Source organism: Delphinus delphis, chromosome 6 (assembly GCF_949987515.2).
Source record: "Delphinus delphis chromosome 6, mDelDel1.2, whole genome shotgun sequence".
Classification (NCBI taxonomy): Eukaryota; Metazoa; Chordata; class Mammalia; order Artiodactyla; family Delphinidae; genus Delphinus; species Delphinus delphis.
Window position 1 is genome coordinate 10,060,059 of NC_082688.1, and position 19,338 is coordinate 10,079,396.

At 46.3% G+C, this 19,338-nt stretch overlaps 1 protein-coding gene across 3 annotated transcripts in view; it reads left to right on the forward strand.

The window, feature by feature from the left end:
* Positions 1 to 18,099, forward strand: part of MAPKAP1 (MAPK associated protein 1) — a 230,153-nt gene extending 212,054 nt beyond the window's left edge. For all 3 annotated transcript variants that reach the window (XM_060014148.1, XM_060014149.1, XM_060014150.2), the window contains 2 exons: positions 11,582 to 11,679; positions 17,522 to 18,099. In XM_060014148.1, coding sequence (XP_059870131.1) covers positions 11,582 to 11,679; positions 17,522 to 17,647 — 224 coding nt within the window. In that variant the 3' untranslated portion in view covers positions 17,648 to 18,099. The remainder of the gene's footprint in view (positions 1 to 11,581; positions 11,680 to 17,521) is intronic.
* Positions 18,100 to 19,338: the final 1,239 nt, after the last annotated feature.

The following is a 19,338-nucleotide window of genomic DNA, read 5'->3' on the forward strand; positions in this document are numbered from 1 at the left end:
CATTAAATAAAATTTTTTTAAAAAGTTTCCTTCAATTAAAAAAAATGGTCCACATCAACAAAATTTAAAATATAAAATAAAAGTTGCTTTTGGAATTTGGAATCAGCCAAGAGCAAGTGAGGCTCTAACAAAGAGATACGGAGGCACATTGGAGAACTTCTCAAAGTTGTAGTGAAAAGGCAAACCCAGCAACTTGTTCTTAACCTTCTATTCTGTGTACCCTCAGCATATGATAGATGGGACCACTGTGCTTGTCTCTGTAGTTCCTGGAAAAGAGGTGTTTAGTACAATGTGTGGTCTCTGGAAGGGTCAACATTCTGAATTTAGGAGGCAGGCAGTTCTACTCTGAGCCCTAGACGGATGATAAAAACCTTACCATATTCATTATCAGGTACTACAGTTGCTCATGGGAGCTGTTGGGGTCATGTTTGCTCACTGCATGACATATAAGAATGTCTATGTTTATGAAGAAAATTGGCTGGTACTGAGACACTCAGTGGGTTTTCTTACATTCTGTGTAACCTTTCTTCATTTTTCCCTAAGACTTACTAATAAATGAGAAAGAATTTCCTTGTGTTGGTTGGAATATTGATATCTGTTAGAGTAGAAAGCATTTCGGGGGTATCATCTTTTTATCCTCCTGGGAGAAGCCTTCTTTTTGCTATTAAATTTTCACTTAATTGTTGACTTGGGCCTTATAGACCCATAATAACAAAACAGTTATGTAGGTATAATGGAAAGTTTACAGACATTTACATTTTCCTAGATTTTAATTACCATTTCCTCAAATTCTTTTTTTTTTTTTCTTGGTTGTAACATCAGAAGAGATCCGAATTGAGAAGAGGGTAAGGGCAGAGATTGTTTCCTACTGAAGAAATCTGTGTGAAGATTTCTCAGCTGGATAAATGATTGGAAGAATCTGTTTCCCTTACCTCCTGCCAAGCTCCAAACTGTGTTTTCGTAATAAATAAATGGAGTGCTTAGATTTTAAGTTATTCTTGTAGACATGGAAAAAGTAAGCCATTCTTTCATTAAATTCAAAATATGTATTGCTTACAAGACTCCCATAGGCAACTTCCAGGACAGGGTAGCTGTACCCAGATTAGCCCTTCTATCATAAATGACTGGAAGACTGCACAAAATATAAGAAACTGTTTGCAGACATTGAAAAACAGGCAGTACGGGACAGTGAGCCCTGAGAGAAGGGCAGCAAATGAGCTGAGACCTACTATCACTTCAGCTTTCTTCCAGGGTTTCCCAAGGAGAGCATAGCAGTCTCACTGACCTGGGAGACACAGATCAGAGTTGGGGGAACTGAAATTCAGCAACTGAAATTAGCAAAATTAAGTATGGAGAGGAGGGAGCCCTACTGAGAATGAGCTCTAGGAAGATGCCTTTTAATCTTCTGTTGTATACTAAGCTGTGTGTGCCTCCTGTGGGATCTCACAAGTCTGGTCAAAGAACAACTACTGGGGAGCTATAAACTAAAGTTCTGGCCGAAACTCTAGTTCATAGCTCCCCAGTAGTTGAAGCATCCAGGACATTTACTAGTAACTCTGGAAAGGCCGTATCTTAGGAGCAAGGCTACACTAGCCCTAGATTAAAGACTGCCTTAATTCTTAATAAAGTTTTAAATGGATTCCTGAAAGGATCAAACTGATCCACATGTAAATTAACTGACTGCCAGAACAAAGCCCAGTATTAGCTAAAAGATGATGACAAAATGCAAACATCCCACACTCGAACGTTCATAGTGTCCAACTTTCAATAAAAAATTATGAGACATGGAAAGAAGCAGGAAAAAATGTGTCCTGTAACCAGGAGAAAAATCAGTCAATAGAAGCAGAGTCAGAAATGGCAGGGATGATAGAATTGGCAGATAAGTACTTAAAAATTCATATTGTAAATATGTTCAAAGACTTAATAACTCAAAAAGAAGAGAAATGGAAACTTTAAAAAGAACCAAATGAAAATTCTAGAGCTAAGAAATACAGTACCTGAATCAAAAAATTCACTGATGGGAGCAAATCAGGAAGATTAGGAAAAAAGGTCAGAGGGTTAGTTATCTATTACCACATGACAAATTGTCCCAAAACTCAATGTCTTAAAACAACAATAACATTTATTTTCTTACAGCTTTGTGGGTCAGGAATCCAGCACAGCTTAGCTGGGTCCTCTAGCACAGGGTCTCTCACCAGGCTGCAGTCAGACTGTCAGCTGGAGCCAGCAAGTGTTCTGACATATATGTAGTTGGAGTCTCAGGGAAGGTAGAGAAAACTGTTCCAGATTTGATTTAAAATATCAATCCACCAATCTTGGAAGTCTAAAGAAGGCCAAACAGGATAAATACAGAGAAAACCACATCAAGGCACATCATAATCAAATTGCAGAAAACCAATGATAAAGAGAAAACTCTTATGAGCATCCAGAGAAACCAAGATAAGAAGTATTGCTGACTTCTCACCAGAAATAATGCGATCCAGAAGACAATGGAGTCAACCTAGAATTCTATACTTAGTGAAAATATCCTTCAGAAATGAAGGTGAAATGAAGACATTTCCAGACATTCCAAAAATAAAAGAATTTGTTGCCATTAAACCTTTACTATAAGAAATATTGAAGGCTGGAGGGGAAAAAAAATACCAGATAGAAACCCAGATCTACCCAAAGAAATCAAGCGTACTCAAAATGTCACCATTAGCAACTATACAGAATGAACAAAGAAAAAGGAAATAAGTGAGACCTCTTTGAGTGGGGATAGACAAACTCTGGCCCATAGGCTAAATCCAGCCCACCACCTATTTTTGTATGGCCTAGGCACTAAGAATAGTTTTTAACATGTGAATATTTGCAATTGATTTGATGATATGGAACATTAACTTTGAACTCCATTTAAGTGAAATGTTATCCACCCCCCCCAAAAAAAATATGTCCTTCTCAGAAGTAACCTGTAGTAACCCCAGAAAATACATTTGATGATTATATTTTGAATTTTGTCAGTTAAAAAATGTAGAAATTCTCTTTCTCTTGTTATATAAGTATCTATAAAATATCCTTAATTTTGCCTCTTGGCTCTCTTATCCTGTCTGGAAGAGTTTGTTTATCTTGGAGAGTGAGAGCAAAAAGACAAGGGAATCTACCATGTGCCAGGCAGTGTCCCAAGTGCTTTATATGCACTACTTAATTCTTTTTTTTTTTTTAACATCTTTATTGGGGTATAATTGCTTTACAATGGTGTGTTAGTTTCTGCTTTATAACAAAGTGAATCAGTTATACATATACATATATATGTTCCCATCACTACTTAATTCTTGAAACAACCCTCTGAGGTTTATATTCATTTATTTTAGAAGTCTCAGATTGTTGATTTTTATCCTAGGATTACTTAATCTTAGCAACAACTCTGTGAGACAGATATTATTCCCATTTTATAAATGAGGAAACTGGGGCTCAGAGAAGTTATGTAACTTGCCTAAAGTTATATATAAATGGTAACAGAGGTTTATATTCTTCCCTCTGCCACTGACACAAAGCCAAGTCACTTAAACTTCTGTGCTTTTTGGGTGGAAGAGTATCCCTAGCCCCAACTCAGTCTATGAAGTCTTATTCCTCAACAAATTTTAACCATGCTTCGTTATCTGGTTTCTCTTCCTAAAGGATATTAAGTGCAGAAAAATAGAAGGTGGAAAAAGAATTACAGAACTTAATAATAGAGAGAGTAGGAAGTTAAAACTGACGAGAGTTGACCAAAAATGAAACAAAACAAAAACTGTTAAAAATCAGTCCAAGAACTCAAAAAGCACAGTAGTATGGTAATAGGGAACTTACTACTATAATATGGAACTTAATATTTAGTGGTGATGTGTAGAGCCTTTTGCAACTCTGAAGAAATCATGATATTCAGTACTTGTAAAGATGGACATGATAGCACGGTATTTATTTTCCTTATACTCTAATACAGGAGGAAATTTTATCATATGGATTTTTTTTTAATTTTATTTATTTTTTTAATTTATTTTTGGCTGCGTTGGGTCTTCGTTGCTGTGCGCGGGCTCTCTCCAGTTGCAGTGAGCCGGGGCTACTCTTCGTTGCGGTGCGCGGGCTTCTCATTGCCGTGGCTTCTCTCGTTGTGAAGCACGGGCTCTAGGCGTGCGGGCTTCAGTAGTTGTGGCACGCGGGCTCAGTAGTTGTGGCTTGCGGGCTCTAGAGCACAGGCTCAGTAGCTGTGGTGCACGGGCTTAGTTGCTCCCTGACATGTGGGATCTTCCTGGACCAGGGCTCGAACCCATGTCCCCTGAATTGGCAGGCGGATTCTTAACCACTGTGCCACCAGGAAAGTCCGATCTAATAGTTTTTACACTTCTCAGTTTTAATTTCTAATATAATAAATATTGATAGATATAGTCCACATGAACAAAAGCTTTTGGAGCTCCTCAGTAATGTTTAAAAGTGTAAGGGGATCCTGAGACCAAGAAGTTTGACAACTGCTGATTTAGGGTCTTGGAAATCATCTAAAAAGCTTGGACTTTATTCTGAAGACAATAGGAAAAGAAACACTGTAGAGTTTTAAGTAGGAGAGTGATATGACCAGATGTGTGTTACAAAAGGATGACTCCTCTCGGTAGATGTTTGGATCTGAAGAAGACATGACCAAAAGTAGGAAAACCAAGAAGAGGCAACAGACGGTCAGGACCTCGGTGAGGGCTGTGGTCACAGGATGGGAAGGGATGGAAGATGAATATATGAAAACTATTTAGGGGACCAAATGCTTGGAACTTGGTAAGTAGTGAAGCCTCCAGTTGGGCTAACAGACCTTTAGATTTAAGGGCAAATGTAGAATTCAGTTCTGGATGTGCAACACTGCAGGCCATGTGAAGATGGCAGCTGTACTCACTGGTTGGCTCTGAAAGTCTGGAGAAAGGTCCGAGCCAGATATCTGCTCCGGGATCATCAATATCTGGGTAGTAGTTAAAACCTAAGGGGCAAACCTGACAGAGGAGAAATGGAGTTAAAAGAGATGAGGGTCAAGGACAGGACACCGGGGAAGACCATTATTTAAGAGAGAGATAAAGGACAAGAAGGTCACAAAGGACATATAAGAAACAGATTGACTGGAGAAGTCAGTTGAAAAATCAGTTGACTGTGGCTTCCTGGGAAGAGAGGACTTCAGAAGTATCAGATACAGCTGAGAAGCCAAGCAAACTAAAAGCCGAGAAGTATCTACTGGATCTCTCAACATAGAGGTCGTGGTGACCTTAGCAAGAGTGTTTTCAGCAAATTAGAGGAAGGAGGGAAATCACATTGCCATGGGAGTTTTTATAATCAGAGAGCTTTAATTATGTTTATAGGAAGGAGCCAAAGGGGGCGGGGGGAGGGGGTGAATGACACAGGCAAAAGTGTTAAGTGGATCAGACTCTGTCCCTGCTCCAGAGGTCAAAGAGGTCATCACAGTTACTGGGGCCTCTGCCACCATCGGGGTGCTCGAGAAGGAGCACCAGCCTTTGCCAGTTGAATTACATTGAACTGAAGCTCCTACAGGCAGCTGGGAATGCTGCTCGCAGTGGAGACCAGACCCGGAGGGGGTGTTCAGCCCAGAGACCAAAGCGTCCCAGGCCATCCATTTCCCACTGCAACGAAGAGTAGCCCCTGCTCGCTGCAACTAGAGAAAGCCTGCGCACAGCAACAAAGACCCAATACAGCCAAAAATAAATAATAAATTAAATAAATAAAAGTTATTTTAAAAAAAGGGAAATCCAATGAGAGCTCTCCACCCACTTCCAAGCCAGAGGAACCAGAAAAGATCAGACCCTGGAAACCCATTTTTTTAGAAGTATCCATGCCTGATGTAAAGGAATTCAGAAGGAATCCAAATACTCAGAGATGTTCTTCATAGGCTTCTCTATAATACTGGCAATTTTATTAGTAACTTAAATGCCCAATGGAAAGATAGTAACATGAACCGTGGCACACACCTACTTGTTGGCAAAAAAATACAGCTGTTGAAAAAGATGGTTGTGGAGACTGTGTAGCAACAAGGAAAAGGCTATGCTAAAATGTTAACAACGAACATTCTCCCCCAATTTTACTATACAATCTGATTACAACTGTGTGAAAACAGACATGTGAGAATGACTAGAAAAGAGACCATGGATGTCATTGTGCCAGGATGTTGGTATTATGGGGGTGGAGTGTGGAAGTTTTTCCTCTGTCCTCTAAATTTCTAGTAATTTTAAAATATATTTTATAATTTTTTAATTGAAAAGGAAAACCAAAAAATTCAAGTTTATTTTTGGCTTTCCTGGCAAGTGGGACACCTGGGGGGTTTTAGACAAAGGTGGGCCTCAGGCTCAGTTTGGAAGTCCCAGCTCTGACCAGTCATTGCCAGCCACAGTCGGTGCCCGCAGGTCGTTTAGAAGGGAGCCTCTTTTCAAACAACAATCTCTGTTCCATTTGCAGTGGAAATCTGGGAGCACTTCCTTTAGCAGGAGTGTATGCGCTGCTGGCCCTCTGCCTAAGCTTTCCCATCTTGTGATGATAGCAGCTTTTTCTGAATGGCCACTCCCCTCAATTGACCAGAAGACCCTGTTTGTTCAGCACAGCCTCTGGTTTAAGTTAAAACTCATAATGCAGATGATAAATTACAGCACGAAAGCTCAAAAGTCTCCACTTCTGACACCTGTACTGCTAATTAGTAAAAATACATTTTTACATATCCAGACTTCCATTTCAATATTCAGAGGCGATGTATAGTTTCAGTGCCCTGAGCAAATCTGGATATGTGACCGGGGCTTAGATGCCACATTTTATACCCCATTATATTGCATTTTATTCCTACAGCTCTAAAGCAAGTCTGCTCAAAGAAGGCCCAATTAAAAACCAAATCGTCAGAACAGTGAGGATATTATCGTCAAACATCAGTTCCATCACAGTTGTAAGAATGATGGCCACCACCCATTGAGCCCCCGCTGTTTCCAAGTGCCATGTGAGATGCCTGATGGATGCTGTCTCCTCTCGGGCAAACCTTGGCCTCTGGAGGGACAGTGCCTCTGACCGTCCCACCACTAGAACACAGCAGAACTGGATTTCTTCCCAAGTCTCTGACTAGCACTCACACTTTCCCCCTCTGCATCCCAGGCTTTTGTTATGCCTCAATTTCCAAACAGAATTTAACAACCCAGACAAAATAATTTGGACTAATTGCATTATTAGACTTTGTATTTTCTTTTAAATCATACTGATACACAGGCTCACCTCAGAGATATTGCAGGTTTGGTTCCAGACCACCATAGTAAAGCAAGTCACACACATTTGTTGGTTTCCCAATGCATATAAAAGTTATATTTACACTATACTGTAGTCTGTTAAATGTGCAATAACATTATGTCTAAAAAAATAATTTACACACCTTAATTTAAAAACACTTTATTGCTGAAAAATGCTAACCATCATCTGACAGTGCAAGGTTGCCACAAACCTTCAATTTGTAAAAAATGCAGTATCTGCGAACCACAATAAATGAAAGCACCACAAAACAAGGCATGCCTGGATCATTTTTCTCAACTGGCATTTTTACAAAGACAGTTTACCCCTATGGCTTACTCATTCCCTGTGAAAGGTGCTGATGTTCTTTGAGTTTCCAAGGGTAACCTGCCCACCTCTGATTCCCTCTAACACCCCAGGACAGATGCCCCGATGGGCTGCAGCTGAGGAGGACATTTGACCCCCCCCCCATCTTCCTCCTTTACCTGAGGTGAGCCTAGAGGTGCCCGAGGCTGGTAAAGTTTTGATAACAGACTTTTCTCACTTTGTGTTCCTGTTCTGTTCAGCTGGTGTTGAAATGCCAGTGATTCCTTCCCAGACACCTCTGGTGGAAATTTACCACATAGCATAAACCACTCATGTTTATTGATAGATCCATCTCCAGAAAGAGGTCAATTAACTTGTTTCACTTTAGTATATGGGCTTTGGATTAGGTGAAATTATACAAGTGTGAATTCTGCTTATTAACTCTTATAAAAGAATTCCCAAGTCCTGCCACTGTTACCTTCTCTATAGTTCTCAAGTCAGTCCCTTTCTCAGCATCCTTTTTACTCCTGTCTAGCTCAAAACTGAATATGCTCCTACCTGGATGACTGCGGCAGCTGGTCCCCCTGCCTCCAGGCCCTGGTGAGCCAGGGTGAATGCCCAAAAGCCCAATCTGACCATTCACTGCCCAGCTTACAGTCCACTAGTGGCTCCCTCAGCTGTTGAATCCAGTGTTTCCAGCCCTTTAGTCTGCCCTGTGTCACAGCACCTCCTGCCCGCCCACTGTTCGTGAACCTGCCTGCTCGGAGCCCTGGCTCGGAGGCGTGCTGCCTCTCGCCCCCGTGTGTGTGTCCATGCTCTGTCCTCGCCCTGTCGCATCCTTCTCCACCCCACGTTTACCCAGCTGACCCCCCTTCCTCCTCTAAGACTGCTCAGTCAGGCGTCGGCTTCTCCAGGAAGCTGTGTCTCTAGTGGCCCTTCCGCTACCAGGCCAGCCACCTCCCCTGGGGTCTCCACAGCATCTCGCTGGGATCACCTTCTTCGTCATGCTCATCATACTTGTCTCTCAGTGTTCCTGGTGTTCATTCCTCTGGCCATCCAGCAAAGCAGGGATCCCTGGAGCAAGGGGAAAAGCCTCACAGCAAAAACTCTCGGCGCGCCTTGGCCCCATGCTCCGTGGCTCCAGCACGAGTGACAGCATGGCTCTGAGTTAACTAGAGCTCTCCCTCCGAAGTCCTCCCACAGAGCAGGAAGGGGCCGTCTGCTGTAGCTGTCCCACCGCACCGCACCCGGTTTTTAGCTGTGTGATAGTCTATCTGTGGCTCTGTAATAGTTACAAAAGGGCCGAGCTGTTGAATCCTGATACAGGTTCTCCAGATGGTGTTCTGTCTCCTCTTCCCTCAGTGATGTGAATGCTCTCTCTGGAAAGGACGGATAAGTCAGAGGCTTCAGTGAGATGGTCAGGGCTGGAACTCTTCATTACTCTGACTTGCTTCCCTCTTCCTTGGGGGTCTGGTAAGAGTGCTGGGGACAGGCAGAGGACACACACAGCCTCCTAGCTCAGCACAGTACATGGGGGGGTGTCTGTAGTCACCTGACCCAAATATGCAGCCGTTCCGGACACTCGATGTGGGATGCTTAGTTTGTTTTCGTCCTATGATTGGTGTGCAGATGAACCACAGGCCTCCCCTCTGTGAGCCCGTACCATCCAGGGGATGGTGTGGAGGCTTCCTTCCAGAGGCTCCCGGGCCCCTGCAGACTGCATGTCACGTGTGCCATGTGTAGATTTGGCTCTTCCTAAAGAGTGCAGGACAGGTTTTTAATGGTGTCCCAGTTGTTCAGGCGAAACATGCTCTAGTATCTTGAGGTTTGGGTTTTGTTTTGTCAGTGACGAGCGGGAGCAGGTGGTATAGACAGTCCATGAGATCACTTATCAAAGTGGTCAGTGAACCCCGAAGCTCCGGGTCCACAGACCTGCCTAAGACCTTCTGGTCCTTTTTAGCTGCAGGCACTGGTGTCTGTGTCTGTCACGGCCAGGTGTCAGCAGTAAGGCCTCCTGGAGGGGGTGTCTCTGTTTGTCCTTCACAGCCCTGTGACCTTCATAGACGGCTCTGCTTGGTCACAGCATGGCCAACAGAGCGATCTGCATTGTTCTTCCGCACAGTGAGATCACCATCAAGGCTCTGACATTCTGAGCTGAATCCTGTAAAGATAAAAGAATACACACATACGCTCACGTCCATACATACAGATACATCCATTCATGTGAGATTCACTTCTCAGAAACAAGTAATTTATATATTCACAGAATGATTAGCTTTCAGCTAAAAATTCTAACACTTTAGTACCACGATTTAGAATCAGGCTAAATTTGTCAAATGACGGAAAGCGAAGTTTTTCAGAAATTATTAGCTAATTTTTTCAATATTGAATTTATAGTCAGAAAGTATATCATAATGATGTTTCCAGGATAAAATACCAGCAGCTTAACTTTTCTGGCCACAAACGTACAGCATGTATCAGTTTCTTTTTGAAGATCTGAAGAATTAGCTACTGTAAATAAAGTTTCCAGGAAGATTTCTCTGGGAAAGAGGTGAACTTACAGTAATATGGGTGATATGTTATTAATAACTATGACCAGCCACTGCTTCAATTAAAAGGACAATGGATGAGAAGGGCTAATAGAAAGGATATGCTGAATTGTAATCTCACAAGCACTGAAGTCTGCAGAAAAGACAAGAAGGAGTTGTTTCTGAGGCTGGTAGGAGGAAGCCTCTGGGTAAGAGACGTCACCAGCTGCTCCTTGGTCTGGGAATGTTTACCGAGCTCTGACTACACGTCTCTCTGGAGCAGTGCTCCTTTGGTTGCCAGTAATGGAAACCAACTTCAAAATAGCTTAAGGAGAAAGAGGACTTTCTTGGAGGTCCACAGGGGTCTCCCAGAACCCAAGGACAGCATGAGCTGATGGGCCAGGGAGAGCGTCACATGGGAGTGAGGACGGCGGGCACCTATGTCTCCACTTAGAGGAGGGAATCTGATTGGCATGTTTGGCCCAAAGGACAGGCACAGGGGGTGCGGACACGACTGCAGGTGGCGTGATACGGTAAGCAGGTTTCTTTGACAGGCCGAGCACTGTGGGAGGCCACGTGAGAAACGTGCCTAGGAATGTATCCCACAGAGGTGCCAGTTGAGCTAAAGTACCCAGCATTGGCTGACCTTTTGGAGACAGGATAATGAGAGGGGACATCCCAAGCGTGGGCAGGTGGGTATGTGCAATGCCCTGGGCTGGCATGTGGCATCTGAGAGTGGTGAAGTGAGGTGAGGCTAGACCAGGAAGCAGTTCCAGAAATGACAAGGTTGCCCTGAAGGTGGTAGGAAAGGGTTACAAAAGCATTTGGGTCTGGGGGTGGTTTGTGTGTTCAGGGGGTCAGACCCCCTGAGTCAGTCTGCTCTGTGACGTGCCAGCTTTCCATGGCAGCCTTTAGAGCAGCCTCTCCACGCCCCCCGCCGCCCCCAGTCCACCCGTCCTTCCAGGGTGGAAGTGACCGGAGGCCTTGGGCCTTGGGCCTTGGGAGCAGCCTCCACACGGGCTCACATGACCAGGACTCCCCCTCCCAGCAGGAGCCAGGCTACGGAGAACCTGGTAATAGCGTTACCATCGGCCTTCCTCCTTCCTGTTGCTCATTTATTTGACTTTAAGCACAGTTCTTTTTAGAGAAATAATTTGGAGTTAATTGGCCTTCTGCCTTAAAAAATACCACCTTTTCCATGCGACTATTATGTAGAAATAGTTCTGTAGAGCTTTCCTAATCTGGCGTCCCCGGAACACCCTTCAGAGTGGAATGGGACATAACTAGCCGTTTGATCTGTTGTTTACTGCCTGCTCTCTCCCCACCTGTGATGAGAAGGTGAACGACTCCTGGGAAGAGTTGCAGCCCTGCAGCCTCCACTTGCTCTCGCTGGAACTGAAATGACAGGGGAGAGGAGAATACGGGGGGCCTCCCCCAAGGTAACCCACCAGAGCCCCCTCAACCCTGCCTTTTCTCTCTCCCTCTAGGTCACGCGATATTTAAACTCACGTATCTAAGCAATCACGACTATAAACACCTCTACTTTGAATCTGACGCTGCTACCGTCAATGAAATCGTGCTCAAGGTGAGTGTTCCTTCTTGGCCCAGACCCGGCGTATGCAGGACCGGCTCCCCCCCAGCACTGCACGAGGCTCCCGGGCCGGTTTTGCAGGGTCACTGCACTGCCTACGGGCCACCTGGCTGGTGAGCACCCAGGCCTGGGCCACACCGCAGGTCAGCTGCTCTGCACCTGCTTCAGCCAGCCAGGACCCCCTTCAGCTTCCTCCCAGTCCCCCGATAATCCTCCTTCTTCATGTGTTTATTCATTCTTTTTACGTACCATTTATTTCCCTCCAACCCCACTCAGGAGCTCCTTGAGGTTCCTGGAACAGACTCTGAGGAAATTATGGTTATTGTTTGAAGACACCTTAAAGTAATCACGATAATTAACCTGTTCTAAACATCCCGGCTTGATGCTAGAATTGTCTGTTACCATATCTCAATAGTGCTCACGGAGCACCTTCTGTGTGCCAGGCTAGTATTCAGGATACTGCAGTGACAGACCCAGTCCCTGCCCTCAGCGAGCTTGTCCTCTTTCAGAGGAAAGAGACATTAAGAAAATTACAGAGAGGGACTTCCCTGGTGGCACAGTGGTTAAGAATCCACCCGCCAATGCAGGGGACACGGGTTTGAGCCCTGGTCCAGGGAGATCCCACATGCTGCAGAACAACTCAGCCTGTGCACCACAACTACTGAGCCTGCGCTCTAGAGCCCACGAGCCACAACTACTGAGCCTGTGTGCCACAGCTACTGAAGCCCACGTGCCTAGAGCCCGTGCTCCGCAACAAGAGAAGCCACTGCAATGAGAAGCCCATGCACCACAATGAAGAGTAGCCCCTGCTTGCCGCAACTAGAGAGAAAGCCTGCACACAGCAACAAAGACCCAACACAGCCAATAAATAAATATTTTTAAAAAGACTGTTAAATAAGTCACAAGGTGCCCCATCGGTGTGTAAAGAGTAAACTGACTTGGTACAGGGGGTAGGGAGGCAGGGAGAGCTGAGCCCTGAAGGATGGATGGAAAAGTACACATTTTACCAGGTGAGGAGAGAGAAAAGGCATTTCACAGAGAGAGCAGCCTGTAGTGGAGCAGAGAAGCAGGGCGAGTGCGGTGTGGCTGGGAGGTTGCACCCAAGCCTGTGTGTCTGGAGCAGAGAGGTTGCAGGGGCCAAGCCACACAGAATCTTGCAAAGTGGGGTCGGACTGAGAAAAGCTCCTGTGGGGTCTCATTGGTTCAGGAAATATGGGTCAGGGCCCGAGATTCTGTGTCTCTAAGAAGCTCTCAGGTGCTGCAGAGGATGCCGTCTGTGTACCACACTCTGAGTAGCCCTGGGCTAGTGATTTGCAGACTCTTCCAAACTGAGAATCCTTTCTCCAAGCCAAATCTTACGTAGAATGACCAGATAGAGAAAACAGAACTGCTTTGGCAGAACAGAGCTTAGAGCCAGAGGGGGCTCCTCCACCCCTGGTTGTGTGTGACTCTGACCAGTCACATCACCTCCCTGGGCCTCAGTTTCTCCTCCTGTAAAATAGGGATCATGGTACCTACCCTGCCCTACCCCACCATAAGGCTAATATTAGCTGCTAGAGCAAATATTAAATGGTACGGGGAAGCTACCTAAGTGATTATTCGTTCTCTTCTTAAGAGTAGATGTCATCAAGTAATAGTAATAAAAGTACTAAGATACACTGAGGGGTCACAAAGTGCAGGACCTGGGCCAGGCACTTTACCTGTCCTGTCTCAAGGAACCTTCACACCTCTATGAGGTCATTCCCATTTTCTAGATGAAAACTGAGGCTCAGGAAAAAAGTAACTTAGCCAGGGTTGTGACAGGCAGAACCAGAACTTGACCCCGGTTTGGCAGATTCCAGAACTTGTGTTCCTAACCTCCCAGGTGTGCATAGACTTAAGGAGCTGAACAGGAGATTTCGATGAAATGGAATTGTTTCACAGAAACGTTTTGAGGCAAAGTCCTCATGGCTTCAAAAGATTTTCAAAAGTAGTAGATAAGAATTAAAAGAATAAAGCTGCTAGGAGGACAGTTTAGAGCCAAGACAGAGTAGCGTGACCAGTTGGATGGAAAGCAGAGGGTTCATAGACCACCCCGGATCGGAGCCCCTTGGAACAGGCAGGGGACAGTGCCCACCTGGAGTGCCTGAAGGCAGCGAGCTAAGAGTTACCGGCCAGCGCATCCCCCGACGACCCAGGGAGCGTGTGCCGCACTCCGGGGCCAGGTGGAGAAATATTCCATTACCCCGTCAGGGCTGGCCTTTTTTTTTTTTTTTTTTTTAATTTATTTATTTTATTTTTGGCTGCATTGGGTCTTCGTTGCTGCCTGCGGGCTTTCTCTAGTTGCAGCGAGCGAGGGCTACTCTTCGTTGCAGTGTGTGACCTTCTCATTGCGGTGGCTTCTCTTGCTGCAGAGCACAGGCTCTAGGCTTGCGGGCTTCAGTAGTTGTGACACACGGGTTCAGTAGTTGTGGTGCACAAGCTTGCTCCACAGCATGTGGCATCTCCCCGGACCAGGGCTTGAACCCATGTCCCCTGCATTGGCAGGCGGATTCTTAACCACTGTGCCACCAGGGAAGTCCTGGCCTTTTTTTTTGTAGCCAGCATTAAAATATTCAAGGACTTTACTAGAAGGATTCTAGTAAAATTATAATCCTGTGTTTGACATCAAAATAATTTTCACAACAGCAGATGGATGACAGAAACACAGGTTTATGACTTCACTGCAAGACTGTGGAAGAACAAGTGCAGAGAAATCATTTTCCAGGACCAAATGCTCCCTCGAAGCAGATGCTTTTCTGCAAAATCCCCAAGGCCTATCGCCTTTCCTAAAATGTCTGTTTTCATATGAAAATGCTTGTAGAAATATTACATCATGCACAAGACTCCAGGAGAAGTCCCAGCCTGATTTATTTAGAGAGCTAATGATCGCGATCCTGATGGAAGATTAAATTTCACGTCTCCGATCTCTGATTTTTAAAGCAGTTTAAATACTTAGCCCAATCTGCCATTCCCAATGTCTTCGTGGGGCTTTGCACCAACACCAAGTGACTGAGGCCCCACTTGGTAGAAATGTTGCCATCAGAGGTTCTTCTCATGTCGGTCTTAGACGCAAGTAATACATGTGGTGGTTCTAGAATTGAGGAGTTTCACATAAAATAAGAGCTTTAGAGTGAAACTTTAGACGAGCCACAGCTTGGGCTCTGACCAGTGTCTGCAACTGAAAGGAGGAAATAAGGACCAGAGGCTAATGTCAAAGAAACTATTACAAGCAGGCAACTCTCCAAGTTATTTTTAGCTTGTTGTGTTTTCCCCCATAGGACCCATTTATTGGTCACCGACTGTATACAAGACATTTTATGTACATTACCTCATTTCATCTTTGCAACTGCCCTGCCCAGTGTAGACATTATTATCCCCACTTGATAGACGAGGAAAAAGAGGCCCAAGGCCACAGAGCACATACAGGTGAAGCCTCATCTTGAACCAAGCTGAGGAGTCCCAGACCTGCCCTGCCCCTTCCCACCCGAGATGGGATTGAGCTAAGCCCTGCGTGGCCCCTAATTCTGCAGGCTTCGAGGTGAATCTCAGAGGAATCATTGGTCTCTTCAAATTGGGTTCTTCTCGTGATCAAGTGATGGAGGCTGTGACTTTATTGACCATGAAAACTCCCTGTATTTTTATGCCTTAAGCTGTAAAATGCACTGAAAGTGAGACACTCTATAGTGCATAAAACTGTGCAAGTCTTAAGCCACAGCATATTAACCAGCTAATGCAGACCAAAGAGCGTTTTTATCTTTTGACTATTACATTAATCTTCCATTAAAATTATCTATGTGATTATCACAAAGCACTGAAGATAATAAATTTAGGAAATAGTTGGCCTGTTGAGGATCATTTTAAAATGCTTTTGTCAAGTTACATGTGCCAAAAATACACTGAAAAGAGTAGATTGGTTGAGTGTGCAAACAATCGAACCCAAAGATTGCTCTTATTAAGAATGATAAACCTCTTCTTTCCATGCATTGTCTCTAGTGTCCCAAATCGTCACCTGGCCCTGCAGGCCTCATGATTTATTGCTCTCAGCTGGTAACTTGGCGAGGCAGTGGGCCGAGCGCGTCAAGCCTTCTGTACTCACACGCCAGCCTTTAACGCCTGCTGCCGGCGACTATCAGAGCAGAAAGTCTGGAGGGGACACCGTGGCAGAGCCCCAGCCCCACGCGAGACGAGGCATCCGCACCGCCTCCCCGGAGCGCCTCGGTTTTTTCTCAGTCCGCAGAGGCCTCTCCCGCTCCGGGCAGGGGACACGTGGCCCTCAGAGTACAGTAATCAACAGAGGGGGCAGCTCGTTTCTCTAGCCAGGAATATTCAGGGTTCTAGTCATAACTTTGAGATATTTGAGGTTGAAGAGAAACAGTGTTTGTTCTCAGAAAGGCCCAGCCAGAGGGCAGCTGGGGCAGTGGAAGGAGCCGAGTCTTAGGAGGTGAGGGGGTGGGGGCCTCTGAGGAGGCCCGGGGCCTGGAGAGCTGGTCCAGGTCCTGGCGCGTACTCTTTCTAGCTTTGTGACCTCGAGTAAATGACGTTATCATTTCTGTGCCTCAGTTTTCTCCTCTGTACAATGGGGATAACAATGGCAGCCATCTCCTAAGGCTGTTGTGAGGGTTAAATGACTCAATCCTTGAAAAGCACGCCGAACGCTGCTGCTGCTGCCACCGCCACCACCACCCAGCCAGGGGCTCATCCTCACACCAGGTGCAGGTCTTATCACGGCACTGCTGCCCTTCCCTGGCTCCTCCCTGCCTCACCTTGACTTATCCCTAAGCTTCTGCAGTTCATGGACACCCCCTTGCTGTGTTCCACGGCTGTGCCTTGATGCGTGCTGATTCTCCCCACCCCTTGTACACCTCAAACTCCTATTTGTCTCTCAAAACCCATCTCATTCATCCCCTCCACGAGCCTTCCCTGCCCCACATGTCCCCAATAGTTACTCTCCCCATTCCTTTCTGCTCCTTGTGTATCTGTTGTCACACTTGTTCTGTTGGACACTCACTAGGCCGTGAGGTCTTTGGGACAGGGACCAAGTCTTAATTTTCCCTCTGCCCCTTGAACCAAACATGGGGTGAGGCTCAGATAAGGCAGGTACTCAGTGCCAAAGGTGATGGTGACAGTGACCATCCAGCATGGGGGGAAATCTGAAAATACCCCAAGAGAACCAGGTGGGAGCAGCAACGTGGAGACCTGGGAGGCAGCTGGCTGTGCATCCTGCAGTTTCCACGGCATCTCTCCCGGCTTTGACCCTGACCGCTCGGTGATCCGGGCAGCTTGGTCCTCTTCTCTGAGCCTCACTTCCCTTTTTTATCAAATGAGCCGTAGCTAGTGGGGTGCTTGTGAGCATTAAAATACCCCAGTTGGAACCTCTGTACCTGCTGGTGGGAGGCTGAACACAGAGCCTTGTTTTGGTTTGGTTTTCATCCCTGTGACGTCCTTGTCTTTCAGACAAGGGAAGAGGGGGCTCAGAGGAGTGATGTGCGAGCCCAGGGCTACACGGCAGGCTGGGGGCAGAACCAGGAAGCCCGGTACACAGGCTTCTTCTGGGAGGGACCACGGGCTCTGGAATCAGAAAAGCTCCACCACTGGCTGAAAGGCCTGTACCAGCCTCGTGTCTTCTCCAGGCGTGTTTTCCCGTTGTGCAGTGGGCTCTGGTCACAGCCTGCGGGGTTGCCGTGATGACTGGACGCCATGCACAGGGGGGCACTGGGCCCGGAGGGCGCCCAGCCCAGGGCAGGGCCCTTCCCTTGCTCGTCCCAGGCGAGCAGAGTGGCTGACAAGTGACGGGCTATGTCGTCTTGCTTTCTAGGTTAACTACATCCTGGAATCACGAGCAAGCACTGCCCGGGCTGACTATTTTGCTCAAAAACAAAGAAAACTGAACAGACGTACAAGCTTCAGCTTCCAGAAGGAAAAGAAATCAGGGCAACAATGACACCGGCCTCCAGCTTCAATCTGTTGCCATAGCTCAGAGCCTGCCTGCCAGGGCCAGGTGGCCCTAGAGCCCACCCTGTGTCCTGCAGTCCTCGGGAGGCCAGCCCTTGGCTCACGAGGACAGGGCTGGTGGGCTCTTGGGGAAGGGGGGCACCCCCCTAGAACAGAGCTGGGGACGTTGCCACGGGGCCGAACCCTGAGTGGTAATGGCTTTGATTAGCAGTGCCCGGGGCCGGACGACACCGAGAGGAGCCACAAGCTGCGCAGCCATCTTCGCTGCCTGGCGGCCCCGCCCGGAGATGTACACAGCCGTGCCCAGGCCCGGAGATGTACACAACCGTGCCCAGACGCGTCCTTGCAACTTGATCAAATTTCTCAAAACAAACGAAGAACAAAAATGTACGGTTCTTTTTTTTTTTCTTCCTTTTAATAAACTCTTTATCATGGTTGGTATGATGGACCATTCTTTGGGGCAGAGGATTGATTATGTTATTCTCTTTAAAATCTGTTCCCATATTGAACAGGCAGATTGGAAAAGCTATGGCTCGATTTTTCAGAAGAAATGTTTAAGATTTAGTCAATAGTTTTAACTATGCCATTTGTTTAAATGAGTGCATTGCTTTGAGGATAGTATCTCACTAAAGTTAGGAAGGGGACCGAGTGATGTGTGTCCAAGGCTGCGCCATTTTCCCCTTCAGAAGCCTCCTCTCCTCGGCTCATCCCAGCACCTCTGATTTCAGGAAGGCAGGACTGCGTGTAAAGCTCGGGGCTCGGAGAAGTGGGGGTCACACTGAGCTCCCAGCCAGAAGTGGTCTCTTCTGTTTCCTAAATAACAAGTCTAAGTTTCAGCTGACAGTTGGACCCGCATGTGGATTTTTTCTGGACTCAGAAGAGTCTCTGCTGTGCTGTCTCAGAGGGGCCTCGGCTCCGTTTCTCCTCTCCTCACAGTGCCTGCCCCCTGATCTGAGCAGGAAGGAAGTGCTGCTTTCACTGCATCAGAGACTGCGGGGCGGGAGGAGCTGCTGCCAGGGGTCCAGCTCCCAGGGGGTGGGGGGCAAGGAATCAGGTATCTGCTGACACCACCCCTCTGGCCACACCTGATGCCTCTGTGGTCCTCGCCAGCCTCTCCAGGGTCCCTCCCAGGGTGACGTCCTTTCGCACTGGCCCTGGCCAAGATGGTGGACTGAGGTTTCATTGAGGACCTGCATTTCAAAGTTTTTTAAATCATTGTACAGGAAGCGACGTGGCTGAAACAGCCTCTCACAGTTGAGGGTCCATTTGCACAGAGGCACCTAATGAATTCCTCTTTCATTCTGATCTTTGTCCAGCCAACAGAAGCACCCTTTTCTAATGTCTTCCATTCCTATCCACCCCAGAAACAAAAGACATATTATTTGTAGCTTGCTATCTGTATTTGAATTTTTAGCAATTTTATATTTAGATATCTTTGAAAAATGTAAATGACTAATTTGGTCATTAAATCTTGTGACATATTCAATATTAAAATAAAAATCATAAACACCTCCTTTTACGTATTTCTTTGAATTCTTGAAGCCTTGCGCACATACTGCTGAGGGCGGTGACCGCCATGAAGCACTCTGGGCGGTGACGTTTGCTAGCAGTTGATGTGGTGCCGAGCGGCTCTGAAATGCACTGTGGGCCTCCTTTAATACTGAGCAAGACAGGATGACC